This window comes from Pimephales promelas, chromosome 20 (assembly GCF_988280905.1).
Source record: "Pimephales promelas chromosome 20, fPimPro1.hap1.1, whole genome shotgun sequence".
Lineage (NCBI taxonomy): Eukaryota > Metazoa > Chordata > Actinopteri > Cypriniformes > Leuciscidae > Pimephales > Pimephales promelas.
In genome coordinates, this window is record NC_142788.1 from 2,356,824 (window position 1) to 2,372,500 (window position 15,677).

Consider the following 15,677-nt stretch of genomic DNA (forward strand, 5'->3'; position numbering starts at 1 on the left):
AGCGAACCATTGAAAGCAGACAATCGAAATAAAGCGAACCATTGAAAGCAGACAATCGAAATAAAGCGAACAATCGAAATAAAGCGAACCATCGAAATAAAGCGAACCATTGAAAGCAGACAATCGAAATAAAGCGAACCATTGAAAGCAGACAATCGAAATAAAGCAGACAATCGAAATAAAGCGAACCATTGAAAGCAGACAATCGAAATAAAGCGAACAATCGAAATAAAGCGAACCATTGAAAGCAGACAATCGAAATAAAGCGAACAATCGAAATAAAGCGAACCATCGAAAGCAAACGATCGAAAGAAAGCAAACCATCGAAAGCAAACCATCGAAATAAAGCAAACCATCGAAATAAAGTGTAACCTTATTATTCGTATTATTAAGATCTCAACAAAATCATGCTAAGAGTTAAGTTACGAGGTTTAGTCACAAGCTCTTTTCAATACTTTTCATTGGTTAAATATTTGCAAAACCCACACAGATGTCGCTCATGCACAAGTTAGATAATGCAACGAACCAACAGAAAGCTGACAGGTTTGAAAGTGGGGGGGTGGTGATGGCGCAGTGGATAAGACACATGCCTTTGGTGTGAGAGACCCGGGTTTGAATCCACTGTGAGACACCAATGTGTCCCTAAACAAGACACTTAACCCCTAGTTGCTCCAGAGGGTTGTGACCTCTGACATATATAGTAATTGTAATTCGCTTTGGATAAAAGCGTCAGCTGTGAATAAATGTAATTGAAAATGTAAAGTGACTTCTGTGTGAGCTCAACTATGGAAAATGGAGCTTTTTTGCAAACAAAATTTTCCTATTGTACCGCATTTTTAGAAGGCTTATACGAAGGCAGTCACCGTCTAGGTTTTGGAAGAAAGTTTGAAACTTTAGAGTAGAGGCTTGGTAGAGATACAGACAGAAAATCTGCATTATCAAGCGACAATATTTGACACACTTCTCGATAGTTCTTCCAACCCTGCACTGTGGATACGCTGTAAAAGCTCTCCGCTGAAGAAAGTTGATGACTGGAGGTGGCAGAAAACCTCAGCCTGAGGACAGACCAATCACAACAACAACAACTGCAGATATCACATGCTTAGATTCTCCTTCAAGATGCTTACGTCTCCATGTTGTCTCCTTCCAGGACCGTCTGGACGGGCAGGTATCCCAGGCGAGGGTGCTTCGCGAAATACTTCTTTGAGCGGAACTTGTTTTTTAAGACTTTGGTGAAATCCCGCATGTCTTCTCCTGAGGTGGTCTGAAAAGAAGAGGAAGAGAGATGATGGATGTGAAAGTGAAATTTACTTTATTCACTTTTTTTTGTAAATAGGCTCATTCTACAACTCCCCCAGCAACATGGCGTCATGACTTTTGTGTAAACATAGGCGCCACTTTCAAGTCAAGTGGCGTGTTATCTATACGCATTTTGAGATATCCGCGTGTATGTCTACACCGTTAAATGTCCGAGTGAAACGAATCTAAATGTAGATCTACATTTGGGGAGCGATATTTTTTTCCTAGGATGGTGCTATTAACCCCAGTGACGGGTAGGTTTAGGGACGGGGTTGGGGTAGGTCATATATTTATATACAGTATACAGTAATAACGTTAAGTCAACTCGTTCATAAGCATGCTGAAAAGCAATTATGCGTGTTGATAGCACACCAAAAATGGAAATACGAATTGACGTGTCATACATACGCCATTTCATGAGGTCAGTCTGTCCCCAGAGTTAAACTATTGAGTTTTATGAATCCATTCAGCCGATCTCGGGTTCTGGCGGTACCACTTTTAGCATAGCTTAGCATACATCATTGAAGTGCACAAGACCATTAGCAGGTGTAAAATAGTCCCGGTAGCTTCCAACATGACCGGGACTAAGTTTGTGTAGTTACGTTGACGGAAGGTAGCCTATTTTCTGGCGCTGCGTCATATCATTACGCCTGCTGCACTCATGGTACGGCAGTAAAGTGTCTTGATTATTACGCAGGAATGAGAGTATAGTTCCTAGCCATATCAGCCTAGAAAATCACAACTTTACATTTTCCGTCGGCCTCAGTGCACGATGTAACTACAGAAGAGTCAAGATTTAAATAGGAAAAATATCGAAACTCTTTGGTCATTTTTTTTTTTTTTTGAGAAATGCTAATGGTCTTGTCCACTTCAATGATGTATGCTAAGCTAAGCTAAAAGTAGTACCGCCAGAACCGGAGATCGGCTCAATGGATTCAAAAACGGTAAAACTGAACAGTTTAACTCTGGGGGAGTTGTAAAATTAGCGTATTTCCAAAAAAAAGTGGAGTATCCCTTTAACAATTGTTCAAAGCAACTTCAATTCAATAAAGTTTGAGCTTTGCTGTGTAGACGTTGGTAGTCTCACTCTGAATCTTTCACACTAAACTTTGAAGTTAATTACAGTACGGGTTCTTCTTCTTGTCTAAGCTCTTGCTGTCCCAGTGCAGTTACAAAATAAAAGCCAACAAAATTGCACAGTTACTAATAATTGTTCAAAAGTCTAGGTAAACAAATTGTTGAAGAAATACATTTTCACATCCTTACATCATTACATTACACATGATCCTTCAGAAGTCATTCTAACGTGATAGTTGGACGCTCAAGAAACGTTGTTATTATCAAAGTTGAAAACCTAACAGTCACGACTGGCATTGACTGTCATAGACGTCCCACTGCACACACAACGTCACAGAGACTTGGCATTGGGGTCTTTTGTCTGGGCCAACCACTTAGAAACCATCCCAAACACCCTAGCAACCACAACAAAACCCTGGAAACCATTCAGAAGGTTTAACTTATGTATTCTATAATTAGGTGACACACTTTTGCTAACAAAAGGGAAATGCAGCTGAAAGTTCTCTACATACAGGATCTCTGACCTAAAAACACTGATTTATATTTAGAAGGGCATAAAATGAACAGCAGAAGTGTAAGAAATATGAACAGACAAGGGTTACACACTCAACATTGAGTTTTTGCAGTGATGCCATTGAAGAACCATTGTTGTCTTGGTGTGAATAATCTTAACAACCTTTATTTGTAAGAGTATAAAGAGAGCACATAGAGCTCATTAGCCCATAACTGCGGTACTATTTTCTCTCACACACACTGATCCTCCATTTGTCTACTGAGCCGAGCTGAGGTGTTTCAGTCCAGGATTTCTGTGTCTACGTCTCCTACGCACAAAGACTTCTTTATCTGCATATATTAGCTAACCAAATCCTATTTCTCTTGCAGACTAGAAGACTAACCGAACAACAAGCTTGTGACAGCCCATATCTTACATAAGGATTGTGTCTCCAACAGTTTGTCTTGTTGAACGCACAGACCAACAGAACCCATGAACTCCAGATCCGACACTAGGAGTGTTTTCAACATGGCTGAAAACAAGACACTCTCATTGTTTAATTACAACTGCAAATTGCTTTTACATTTTTATTTAGTCTTTCTTACAAAAGAACATAAATGAACGTGAGCTAGACCAACCTGAATACATTTTTTCTTAGCTTTTTGTGTGAGGAATATCTCTCTATCTGTAAACATGGTGCAGAAGATGGATCAACAACACACCAATGATTGCGGCATTGGTTTTGTGTTTCTCTTAAGAAATTATAGTTGCCTATGTGGTGTTTTTAATACGCTTAAACCATGTGTAAGTTGATAAGTGGACAGCATTGCTGAGTATTTCCTCCTTAAAACTGCAGTGAACCAAAGACAGTCTCAAAACAGGGTTTCTTCAGGTTTCACTAAGTCAAATTTAAGACCTTTTTAAGACATTTTAAGACCATAAACATTGAAATTTAAGACCTACACGACGCATTACCAAAAATTTAAATAAGAAAATATTCGGGAAAAAAAAAAATATTTTATATAATGTGTGTGTGTGTAGGTGAAATTTGTACTTTGCATTTTATATTTTCAAAAACACAATTATAGTTGATTTTAGTTGATCATACCCAGAGATGAAATGGCATGAACATTTCATATCATGTTTACTATGAAATCAATTTACCAAATGTATGTCTAAACCCAGCAAATAAAATTAGCATGAAGATGCACTTTTTGTTTACATAAACATTAAAATACCATTAAAAATGAGGGCCAGATTTTAAAGGAGTGTCTTGCAACAGGTTAAGTCTAGTTAAAATAAAGTCTTGTTTCATAAACAGATAAACCTCACGTATTTCAGCCTTTAAATAATCTTTTATAAAAAGATTGAGTCAAAACAAATAAATTACTGACATTCACATCCCCTTATCTTTTATTATTAATAGTAAAATTTGGGCCGATTTTCCTATTGCGTCTGTCGTTGCTATGCAACCGTGCACTGCGCTCTCCATAACGACAAAGACATTTTAGTAGCCAATGGATTTCCACCACCGAGAAACGCTTGCTGTAACGTTAGGTCTGCTACAAGATTTATTCACGGAGAAAAGAAAAACACCGGTAGTGTTTGGGAGCAATCCTGCGATCCTTCATGATGACTGAGCTTTCAATGTTGTTACGGAAGGGGCTGATTGGTTGGTTCTTCGGTTCGTTTGTGGCATTCATGGTGAGATTTTTTCAATCTCGCTGTGGATGCGACGCGCCTATATTTGAATGAACTTGAGCGCGCAAACCTGGTGTATGAACGGCCTCTTGGCGAGCTCCCTCGTATCAAACCACGAGCTAATGCTAGCACGCGAGCGGCGTGTTCGAACCGGTTTGAACCCCTGCTCTAGAGCTCCGCTTTGTACGTAGGCTACGACTCAATACTTTTTTGCTACTTTGTATTAACTTTCTGCGGCCAGAGTTTTGGCAAATGAACGAGGGTAAAATCTTTTTAAGACCTGACTAAATCAAATTTAAGACCTCAGATGAAAATTTAGCCGTTTTTAAGACTTTTTAAGGCCTTTTTAAGTTCAGAATTTCAGACTTTTTAAGACCCCGCTGAAACCCTGCAAAAACACGGTGTGAAATCGCTGGTGTTTCTGACGCCACAAACCACCTTGTAACCAATCAGATCAACGTGTGATTGTTAACCAGTGGAACCAGAGTGAGTGAGTGAGTGGAGGCGGGGCTCATCTGCATATTCATAGAACCACACATACGAAATGAGGCACGGGTGTCGAGTTACATTCAAGATATTTTAAGGCATGAAGAAAAAAAACGTTTAAATGTGTGATTTTGGTGATCAGAAATGAGTTTTAAGGGATAAAAAGATTGACTGCAGGGGACTTTAAAAGCATGCCAAGCACATAGTTTTATGTAGAATTGCGAGTCTGCTTTGATATTTTCATTAAATAATGATTCGAATTGGATTCTGACGTCATACAGCTATCAGACGACTTTGAATTACGGCTGTCCCGATATCCAATTTCCACTACACTATTACCTTATGTTATGTTGTGTGGTCTCTTTTTTGGCTAATGAGTCCAGAGAGGCGGAGAGAGAGTTTGTAACCACTGCTAAACAAAACATTGCTTTTCTTGAGCTTGATACACCAAAATTACCCTGAGAAGAATGAATCTCATCCATAAACCATTCTTGAATGCATTTACACATTGTGTACTTCGACGGAGGAAAATTTATCAGACAAATAAGGGTAAATGGTGTTTTTCATGTTCAGCTGAAGTTTGAAGTTTCCTATTAAAAGGACTGTGAAGTTCCCGAGGTGAACGCAGCACATTACTCATTTAGACTGACACTGGGATAAAGAAACTCTTTGTACCTACACAACTAATAAAAACCATATCGAAGCAACAAAAAGCAATATCAGCACAATGAAAAAGCAATAAGAGTGTCACAGCCCAACTGAGGGCCACAAAAAGCATATTCTGTTCAATATTGATTTTCTGCTCTCTGAATTCTGAGGACAATATTTGCTGTTGAATCGCAATGAAATGTGTTTCATAGACATGTGTATGTGTGTTTGTGCAGTTTAAAAGGAAATTAAAGGCGTTCTCTTTCAGTCAAGATGAAGAAGCCGGACATTTCACAAACGCTGGTGTGTGTGTGTGTGTGTGTGGTTGAGGTCTGACAGCAGTGATGGATTCAGGATTACAACTACCTCCTTGAATGCCAACAAAAAACAAAATGCCAACAAATGACAGGACAAAGATGATGATGATGATCCAAACAAACAAACAATAAATCAGCCGGCTGAAAGTATTAAACAGCGTCTGCTGGTTCTAGCTCTGCACTGTCCACACACTTATTATATAACAGTTAGTTCCGGCCCAGTAGTTTAATAGACCATTTAAACAACACTGGTCCAGAAACACTTCCTGTTTCAGTTTGTAAATGGTTTCTTTATTTCAAATGTAAAGAAAAAAATCTTAAAGATGTTTGTTTAAGTTTTTGATTCATATTTATATGTTCTGTTGGTTGTATTTTATCCCAGTTTTTTTGTAGTGTTTAAAAAATGTAACAGGAAGTGCAGTGTTGTTTACATCTTGGAAAATGGTAGATCGCAACGCTGTAAACCATTTTTGTTGGTGAAGCAAAAATAAAAAAGCCGGCCACACTGGGTTGGAAATGTCACTCGATATGAACTACTTGTTTATAGAACGGGTTTATGAAAGTAATATGACGCACATGATCAATATTGTTGGGCCTGTGGAACGTTTATTCGATGCTTCATTAAACGTGTTACGGGAGCGATCCACATGGAGTGACCTGGGGCTAAAGTGGCTATGTTCAAGGTCACGGTGGTGCTTCACGGGTTACACACGGGGGATTCTGGTTGCATGGATAACACAAAGGCTATTTCTGGAATGTGCATATGCTGATGAGCAGTAGTGTACTCTTTACTGTGGATTTCAGAAGTCTTATAGATAACGTTTACGGTGCATCTCTGGAGCTTAAAGGGTTAGTACCCCCAAAAATGAAAATTCTGTCAGTATTTACTCACCCTCATGTTGTTCCAACCCTGTAAGACCTTCGTTCATCTTCGCAACACAAATTAAGATATTTAAGATATTAAGATCGCTCCTGCATACTAGTCCACAGGCTTCTTGAGGGAATGACTTGCTGTCCTCGAAAAGTCATTAAAGACATCGTTAAAATAGTCCAAGTGACTACAGTGGCTCAATCTTAACTTTATCAAACGACGGGAATACTTTTTGTGCGCAAAAAAAACAACAAAAATAACGACTTTATTTCAACTCATTATGAACAGGAGAGTCACGAACGCGCATCACAGAACAGAGCAAGGCGAGCATTTGAGCTTATAAAACTTAAACTTTGTTATTTATTTATTAAATGAGCGATCGTTTCGCTTGATAAGACCCTAATTCATCGTCTGGAGTCGTTTAAAGCCCTTTGAACAGTTTGCACTGAAACTCTCTTTTGGACCTTGAACCGTTTGGTCCCCATTGAAGTCCATTATATGGAGAAAATCCTGGAATGTTTTCATCAAAAACCTTCATTTCTTTTCGACTGAAGAAAGAAAGACGTGGACATCTTGGATGACATGGGGGCGAGTAAATTATCAGCAAAAGTTTTTTGAAAAGTGAACTAGTCCTTTAAAGTGGCGGGTTGAGAGAGACTAACTCACCGGTGTGCAGTACTCCACCATTGGGTAGTTGAGTTTATGACCCTTCGCCGTGCGACCGGAGAAGAAACAACTCTGGCAAACGTCATAGTTGAAGTGCTTCAAACTGCGATATCTGCAAAGAGGGAGAGAAAACACTTACTACAAGATAACATGTTTTCATTGTGCGGAAAAGCAGCGTGAATCTGTCGTGATGAGACAGAATTTCCATTTTTAGATTCTTAATTCCGAAACAGCCCATAATCAAACTATAATCCACTCGTTATTGAATTCTTCAGTCCTCTCGGGAATATTCATTAACTCCAGCCACGTCACGCTTGATTCAATAACACCACTGTTTAAAAGTATTTCTATTAAACAGATTTTCTTCATATTAATATGTAAATCGAGTGCGGGGGACGACAGCGCTGTTTGTTTTTGGTTCCTTCTGCCCTCTCCAGGAAATGCTAATTCCTTCAGTGTGCAATACTTCCACCGCGCCGCCTCATAAAGGATTAAATAGTTTTATATCATTTGCTGTGTGATGCGGGTAAGAAAAAACTCTTATAAAGTACAATTTGATGAAGTCAATTCATCTTTTATAACATGAGATTTAGGCCAAATTACACAAAAATGAGGACCACCGATGTAGATAATATAAACTTTATAACCTTTGAGTTCTAATGACGGACAAAACGCATGAAACGCGTACGAAAATTCAAAATAAAACCATTTAAAGAGGACTCTCAGTTGATAGTTGGTCTTAAGGCGAGACACTGCAGGTGAATAGGATAAAAAAATGTAACTTACAGATGTCACCATGAAACTTTACCAGTTGATTACTCGCATAAATAGGAGAAAAAAAATGTATTGCGAGTTTTCTGTAATTTTATGTTTAAATATGCTAATCAGGCTATATCTAATTAAATATGCACTAATTTGCATATATTTTGAAATGACGAATCTGACCATTGAATAAAACAAGGTTCAAAATGATGTTTGCATTTTGTTGATTTATTCAATGAAAAGACGTTTTCTGAGGGGATTATTAAAATCTCCTTTGGTTACCCTGTAAATCAGAAAATACTGCCGATAGTCTTAAAAAAAAAAAATTCCGAAAATAGACATATAAATCAGGCCAAGAATAATACATCAACAAATCCCTCTGAACAAACCTTCACAATATAGGAATACGGCTGTAAAGTTTGGTGTGCTACAGAAGTGGAAAATCGTCACTAGAAGTTTGAGAAAAAACTCATTTTGAGAAAACGGCCTTTAAAGATTTTTATGGGATTGCGCATTTCGAGTTAAATGGCCCATTTCATGATTGGTTGCTGATAAACAGGACATGACCATATTTGGAACTGACAGCATTGAAGAGGAGAGAGAGAGAGCTTTCTAACGGTGTGTGTGATGACAGGGTGCGGATCGCGATCACGGAGCAGCGGGATGATTTACAATGACAACTTTTGAGGAATTTAGGTGAAATCTACACACGCGAACAGATAAAGTGTAGGAAAATAAAGACCTAAATGTGTATCTTGGACTTTTTTTCAGCACAAGTCTGAAAGATGACATGTTATTGAATAGAAATAGCCCAAAATCTCAAAATTGACCAGTGGAGAAAAAAAAAAAACTGCTTTTGCCTGCCGTGTCTCGCCTTAAATGAGTAGTTCACTTTAAAAAAAAAAACTTTTGCTGATAATTTACTCGCCCCCATGTCATCTAAGATGTCCATGTCTTTCTTTCTTCGGTCGAAAAGAAATGAAGGTTTTTGATGAAAACATTCCAGGATTTTCTCCATATAATGGACTTCAATGGGAACCAAACGGTTCAAGGTCCAAAAGACAGTTTCAGTGCAAACTGTTCAAAGGGCTTTAAACGACACCAGACGATGAATAAGGGTCTTATCAAGCAAAACGATCGCTCGTTTAATAAATAAATAACAAAGTATAAGTTTTATAAGCTCAAATGCTTGTCTTGCTTTGTTCTGTGATGCGCGTTCGTGACTCTCCTGTTCAAACTCATTCATCAAAATGAACGAATCTTTTCCAGAGTCAATTTTTCATTTCTTTCGTTGAATGAACCAAATGACTTGAAAAAAGATTTGTTCATTTTGAAACTCTCATTTGGACCTTGAACCCTTTGGTCCCCATTGAAGTCCATTATATGGAGAAAATCCTGGAATGTTTTCATCAAAAACTTTAATTTCTTTTCGACTGAAGAAAGAAAGACATGGATGTCTTGGATGACATGGGGGTGAGGAAATTATCAGCAAATGATTTTTTAAGAGTGAACTACTCCTTTAATGTTACATGGTGGAAATGTTTTTGCTCCCAATCTGAATTTGCATTTCCATAAGGAACGATGGGTAAGTCTCTCGAGGATTACCGCTTTAACAAATAAACAATTAATGACATGTGGAAGGCTTTGCAAGTGAATTCATCAATGTGCCGCAGGATTTTTCTGAATAAATCCAGGTTGACTGACTCAGACTTTATTTTTCTGTGCGTCTCTCTCGTTCAGCTTGGTCTTCTCTGCTATCTATCACTGACAAAACCTGCCGCGCGTCTCCTCTGAATCTCCCACTGGACTCGGATGCGGTCAGTCCTCGAGAGATGGAGGAGGCTGTCAGAGAGACGGAGCCAAAGCTTATAAATATGGCAGCATTATCAGTAATACATGGGAATAATGTATGTGTGCATGACATTTGAAAAGGTCACCACCTATTGTGACAAGAGCACACAGTGTCTGTTTAAAATACAGCATGGAGGCGCGTGATGGCGAACCCACACACACACACACACACACACACACCTTTATTAACATTGATCAGCATGGATTTATGGTGCTGTACATGTGCATACTTCTGATAATAATGCTGTCCATAAATTTTAAAGCAAAAAAAAAAAAACATTATATTATTAATATTTCACAACATAATAAAAACGTTTAGCTATTATTATTATTCACTGCAGTGAGTTTTGCACATACAGTAGCTAGCGTCCATACAAAGACTGCAAATGGGAGGTTTTAAAGGTTTATTAATACATTAATTAGTTATACATTTTAATTGCTAAATTATTATATATAATGCTTTTACATATAATAAATAAGATATATAATTATATTTATTTTTACTGATGAACCATAATAAATAAATTGACCCTGTTTTTCACCATTTATCTATGAGGTTGCTGTGTGCAAAACTATAAATTATAATCACTTTAATACCAAGCATGTTATTATTACTACATTAGATATTAAAATCTAAGAGGATTTTATACTAACTGGATTTAAAAAAAAAAATATATATATATATATATATATATATATTAGGGCTGTGCAAAAATTAATTGCGATTAATCGCATCCAAAATAAAAGTCTGTGTTTACATAATATATTTGTGTGTGCTGTATATAATTATTTTGAATAATTATATTATATAAATACCTATGCATGCATGTATATATTTAAGAATTATTTGTGCTCAAATTCTGTATATATATATGTAAATACATAATCTATATTAAATAAATATAAATATTTTATATATGAATAACACATTTTCTTAAATATATACGTGCATGTGTGTGTATTTATATATACAAAATAATTATATACAGCACACACAAATATATTATGTAAACACAGACTTTTATTTTGGATGCGATTAATAGCAATTCATTTTTGCACAGCCCTAATATATATATATATATATATATATATTAATTTATTCATAATCAAATTGGCCATTAAGAATGCATTACCATTGACTGCTATACAGTCTATCGCAGAAGAAAATTCACAAAGGTGAAGCAAAAATGTTGCTTGTTTCAGTGAAATTACAAATTAAAATATGCATAGTACTAATATACATCTACAAACCAAGAAATCAAATTTGATTATTATTATTACTATAATATTTAAACCCTCAGTTGAACAGGATTTGATCATGAGATGTTTTGTACACACTGCATGTAATATTGAACGTCACCCGTCCTGTCACTGACACACAGAGTGAAGTGGACTATGACACTGACAGGCCTATCCTACAGCTGATCAGAGAACAGTCTCTCTCTGTTATTTAGAGTGCTATCTGATGCTGACATTTACATCCTCAGGAGTGAATCTAACCTTTGTGCTCCCAGACAGCACGGCGCGCACCCATATGTGTGTGTGTGTGTCTTAAATCTCTCCCAGATCTGCTTGATATCAGGCTTTGACGAGTCCAAACTCGGTCCTGGAGGGCCACTGTCCTGCTCGCCACACACACACACACACACACACACACACACACACGCCTGGACGCCTCTAGTAAGACATTGATTGGCTGGTTCAGGTGTGTTTAATTGTGGTTGGAGAAGCACTGGACACACACTTCTCACACTGAGGGAGAATCGCCGCCTACTCAAATCTGTCGCACTGATGCAAGAACCGGTCTTACTTTTCTACCTAATGTACAGAGATTATGTAATGTGTGTAATGTGTCAATGTAATGTATCCAATGTGTCTAAATCAGCCTGAAGGGGTTTATTCTGCAATAACAACCGGCTGGACGTACATTATCCCGCTTATTACACGGCTTTTTGCCACATATGTAAATAATTACACACGAAATATTGATCTTTGAGTTATTTTATTAGAATAGCTTCTGCAGAGAGAGCAAAACTAGACATTTAAGTAGTTCACTTTTAAAAAAAAACTTTTGCTGATAGTTTACTCACCCCCATGTCATCCAAGATGTCCATGTCTTTCTTTCTTCAGTCGAAAAGAAATGAAGGTTTTTGATGAAAACATTCCAGGATTTTCTCCATGTAATGGACTTCAATGGGGACCAAACGGTTCAAGATCCAAAAGAGAGTTTCAGTGCAAACTGTTCAATGAGCTTTAAACGACAGCAGATGATGAATAAGGGTCTTATCTAGGATCCTTTGAGTCATGACTCGAAAAAAGATTCGTTCATTTTGATATTTTCGAACAAGAGAGTCACGATTCGCGTTCGTGACTCTCCTGTTCATCAAAATGAACGAATCTTTTTTCGAGTCATTTGGTTAATTCGACGAATGAAATCAACAAATTGACTCGAAAAAAGATTCGTTCATTTTGATGAACGAGTTCGAATAGGAGAGTCACACAGAACAGAGCAAGGCGAGCATTTGAGCTTATAAAACTTAAACTTTGTTATTTATTTATTAAATGAGCGATCGTTTCGCTTGATAAGACCCTTATTCATCGTCTGGAATCGTTTAAAGCCCTTTGAACAGTTTGCACTGAAACTCTCATTTGGACCTTGAACCGTTTGGTTCCCATTGAAGTCCATTATATGGAGAAAAATCCATGTTTTCATCAAAAACCTTAATTTCTTTTCGACTGAGGAAAGAAAGACACGGACATCTTGGATGACATGGGGGTGAGGAAATTATCAGCAAAAGTTTTTTTTAAAAGTGAACTACTCCTTTAAGAGATACGGTATACAGTCACACCCCTTATTACACAGCACTTCGGTGAAGAATCAAGTGTATAGCGCTGCGGGCACGCCTGTGTTTCTGTTTCAGCGGTTTCTATCTGGGAATAAGTTACCGCTGGATGCCGTTACTGACCAATCAGAATCAAGTATTCCACAAATCAAAATTAACCACTACAAGGTGATATCTACTTACATAAATGTGTGTGTGTGAGTGTACCTGAAGCCCACAATGGGGAACTCTTTACAGATATTGCACTTGGCCTGGTGTTTGGCCGTCTCTGCCGCAGCCACTCTGTGCAGGACCGGCAGCCAGACCATCGACTGCGGCTCCAGCCTCATCCAGTCCACAAACTGCCTCGGCTCCAGCTCCACCTTATTGGGCACCTGAGGACACAGCCAATGAGGGAGAGGCATTTCAGAAACACAGCCTGACTGAAATGGAGAACACTTCCTACCAGACCACCATAAATGACTGTCAATCGCACGGCTGCTTTTATAGAGATATAACAGCCTCATTAATATTTCAGTCAAGAACGAGCATTTCACCCTGTCGCGGGTACTGGAGTAAAAATAGCTAAATCAGTTGCTTCTCTGTAAACCAGGGGCAATACAAGTTCAGTGGAATGGACAGAATCTGCGACACTATTAAAGGAAACAAGTTTAACAAACAACTAATGAAACTACAATGGACGTCAATGAGGCAAGACATTCTGAAGGGTTTAAAAGAGGTACTGTGTGTTTTTAAAGAGCCTGTAGTATTTTTTTTGGAATAAATATATATATAATACTTGAGATTTAAAGCTTGTAAATCATCATTTTAGTGGTGGGAATATGTTCAGGCATGATTCCTGATATAACTCCAGCGTACTTGAATTATATGTAGACTTTTTTCTGGTATTATACTGCACATATCATGTCAAAGTTACAGGGTTTACTGAGGTCATGAAGTTAAAATTTCACACAGACATGGTTTATTAATACTTGTAACACATTAAAGGGATAAATAACTTGACAAAATGACAATTTTGTCATTATTTACTTTTATTTATTTATTTATTTCTAAATACCAATGTGTTCTGCAGAAGAACTTTACTTTATCACTTTAACATAATCACAGGTTACTTCTAAAACAGCCTGTGTTTCAGTGTTTGTCCTGGTTGTGTATTCCCTTGTAAATGCACTACTGTAAACCAGATTTTTGTTTGTTTGTATTATGTTTGGTTTGTGGTGTGCGTCAGATGCGTCCGTGGAGCTGGTTTTGAACCTGGAACGTTCCTGTAATTATTTGAACTCTGTGGTAAACACACTTTCATATTTCAGACGTACAAAACAAACGTTGTTTATATCCTCTCTCAGCTTTCATCTGAAATGTCGCTCTGCAATCCGGCCACCTCTAAACATCACACTAGCTTTCATTCCTTCATCCCCAGAGCTGTTTTTCTGTCTGTCTCCTCCTGTCTGTCAGTTCTGATTGGACCTCGTCCTCCTCACTCATTTATAAACGACATTTTCCCTCTCTTCAAAACACGTCAGACTTGACACTGAGTGCAACCAAACCATACAGACAGACCGAGACAGACAGACTGAGAGACAGACAGACCGAGAGACAGACAGACAGACTGAGAGACAGACAGACTGAGAGACAGACTAAGAGACAGACCAAGACAGACAGACTGAGAGACAGACAGACTAAGAGACAGACAGACAGACAGAAACAGACAGACTGAGAGACAGACAGACTGAGAGACAGACTAAGAGACAGACCAAGACAGACAGACTGAGAGACAGACAGACCGAGAGACAGACAGACAGACTGAGAGACAGACAGACTGAGAGACAGACTAAGAGACAGACCAAGACAGACAGACTGAGAGACAGACAGACTAAGAGACAGACAGACTAAGAGACAGACCAAGACAGACAGACTGAGAGACAGACAGACTGAGAGACAGACAGACTGAGAGACAGACAGACTAAGAGACAGACAGACAGACAGACAGACAGACAGACAGACAGACAGACAGAAACAGACAGACTGAGAGACAGACAGACTGAGAGACAGACTAAGAGACGGACCAAGACAGACAGACTGAGAGACAGACAGACTAAGAGACAGACCAAGACAGACAGACTGAGAGACAGACAGACAGACCGAGAGACAGACAGACAGACAGACAGACAGACAGACTGAGAGACAGACTAAGAGACAGACAGACAGACCGAGAGATAGACAGACAGACAGACAGACTGAGAGACAGACAGACAGACCGAGAGACAGACAGACAGACCAAGACAGACAGACTGAGAGACAGACAGACTAAGAGACAGACTAAGAGACAGACCAAGACAGACAGACTGAGAGACAGACAGACTAAGAGACAGACCAAGACAGACAGACTGAGAGACAGACAGACCGAGAGACAGACAGACAGACTGAGAGACAGACTAAGAGACAGACAGACAGACCGAGAGATAGACAGACAGACAGAAACAGACAGACTGAGAGACAGACTAAGAGACAGACAGACTGAGAGACAGACAGACAGACAGACTGAGAGACAGACAGACAGACTGACTGAGAGACAGACAGACAGACTGACTGAGAGACAGACAGACTGAGAGACAGACTAAGAGACAGACAGACAGACTGAAACACAGACAGAAACAGACAGA

General features: G+C 38.5%; 1 protein-coding gene across 7 annotated transcripts in view; it reads right to left on the reverse strand.

The window, feature by feature from the left end:
- utrn (utrophin) overlaps window positions 1–15,677 on the reverse strand; it is a 305,780-nt gene that overhangs the window by 34,332 nt on the left and 255,771 nt on the right. For all 7 annotated transcript variants that reach the window (XM_089124741.1, XM_089124740.1, XM_089124743.1 and 4 more), the window contains 3 exons: window positions 13,222–13,388; window positions 7,559–7,670; window positions 1,128–1,264 (listed from right to left, as the gene is read on the reverse strand). In XM_089124741.1, coding sequence (XP_088980867.1) covers window positions 1,128–1,264; window positions 7,559–7,670; window positions 13,222–13,388 — 416 coding nt within the window. The remainder of the gene's footprint in view (window positions 1–1,127; window positions 1,265–7,558; window positions 7,671–13,221; window positions 13,389–15,677) is intronic.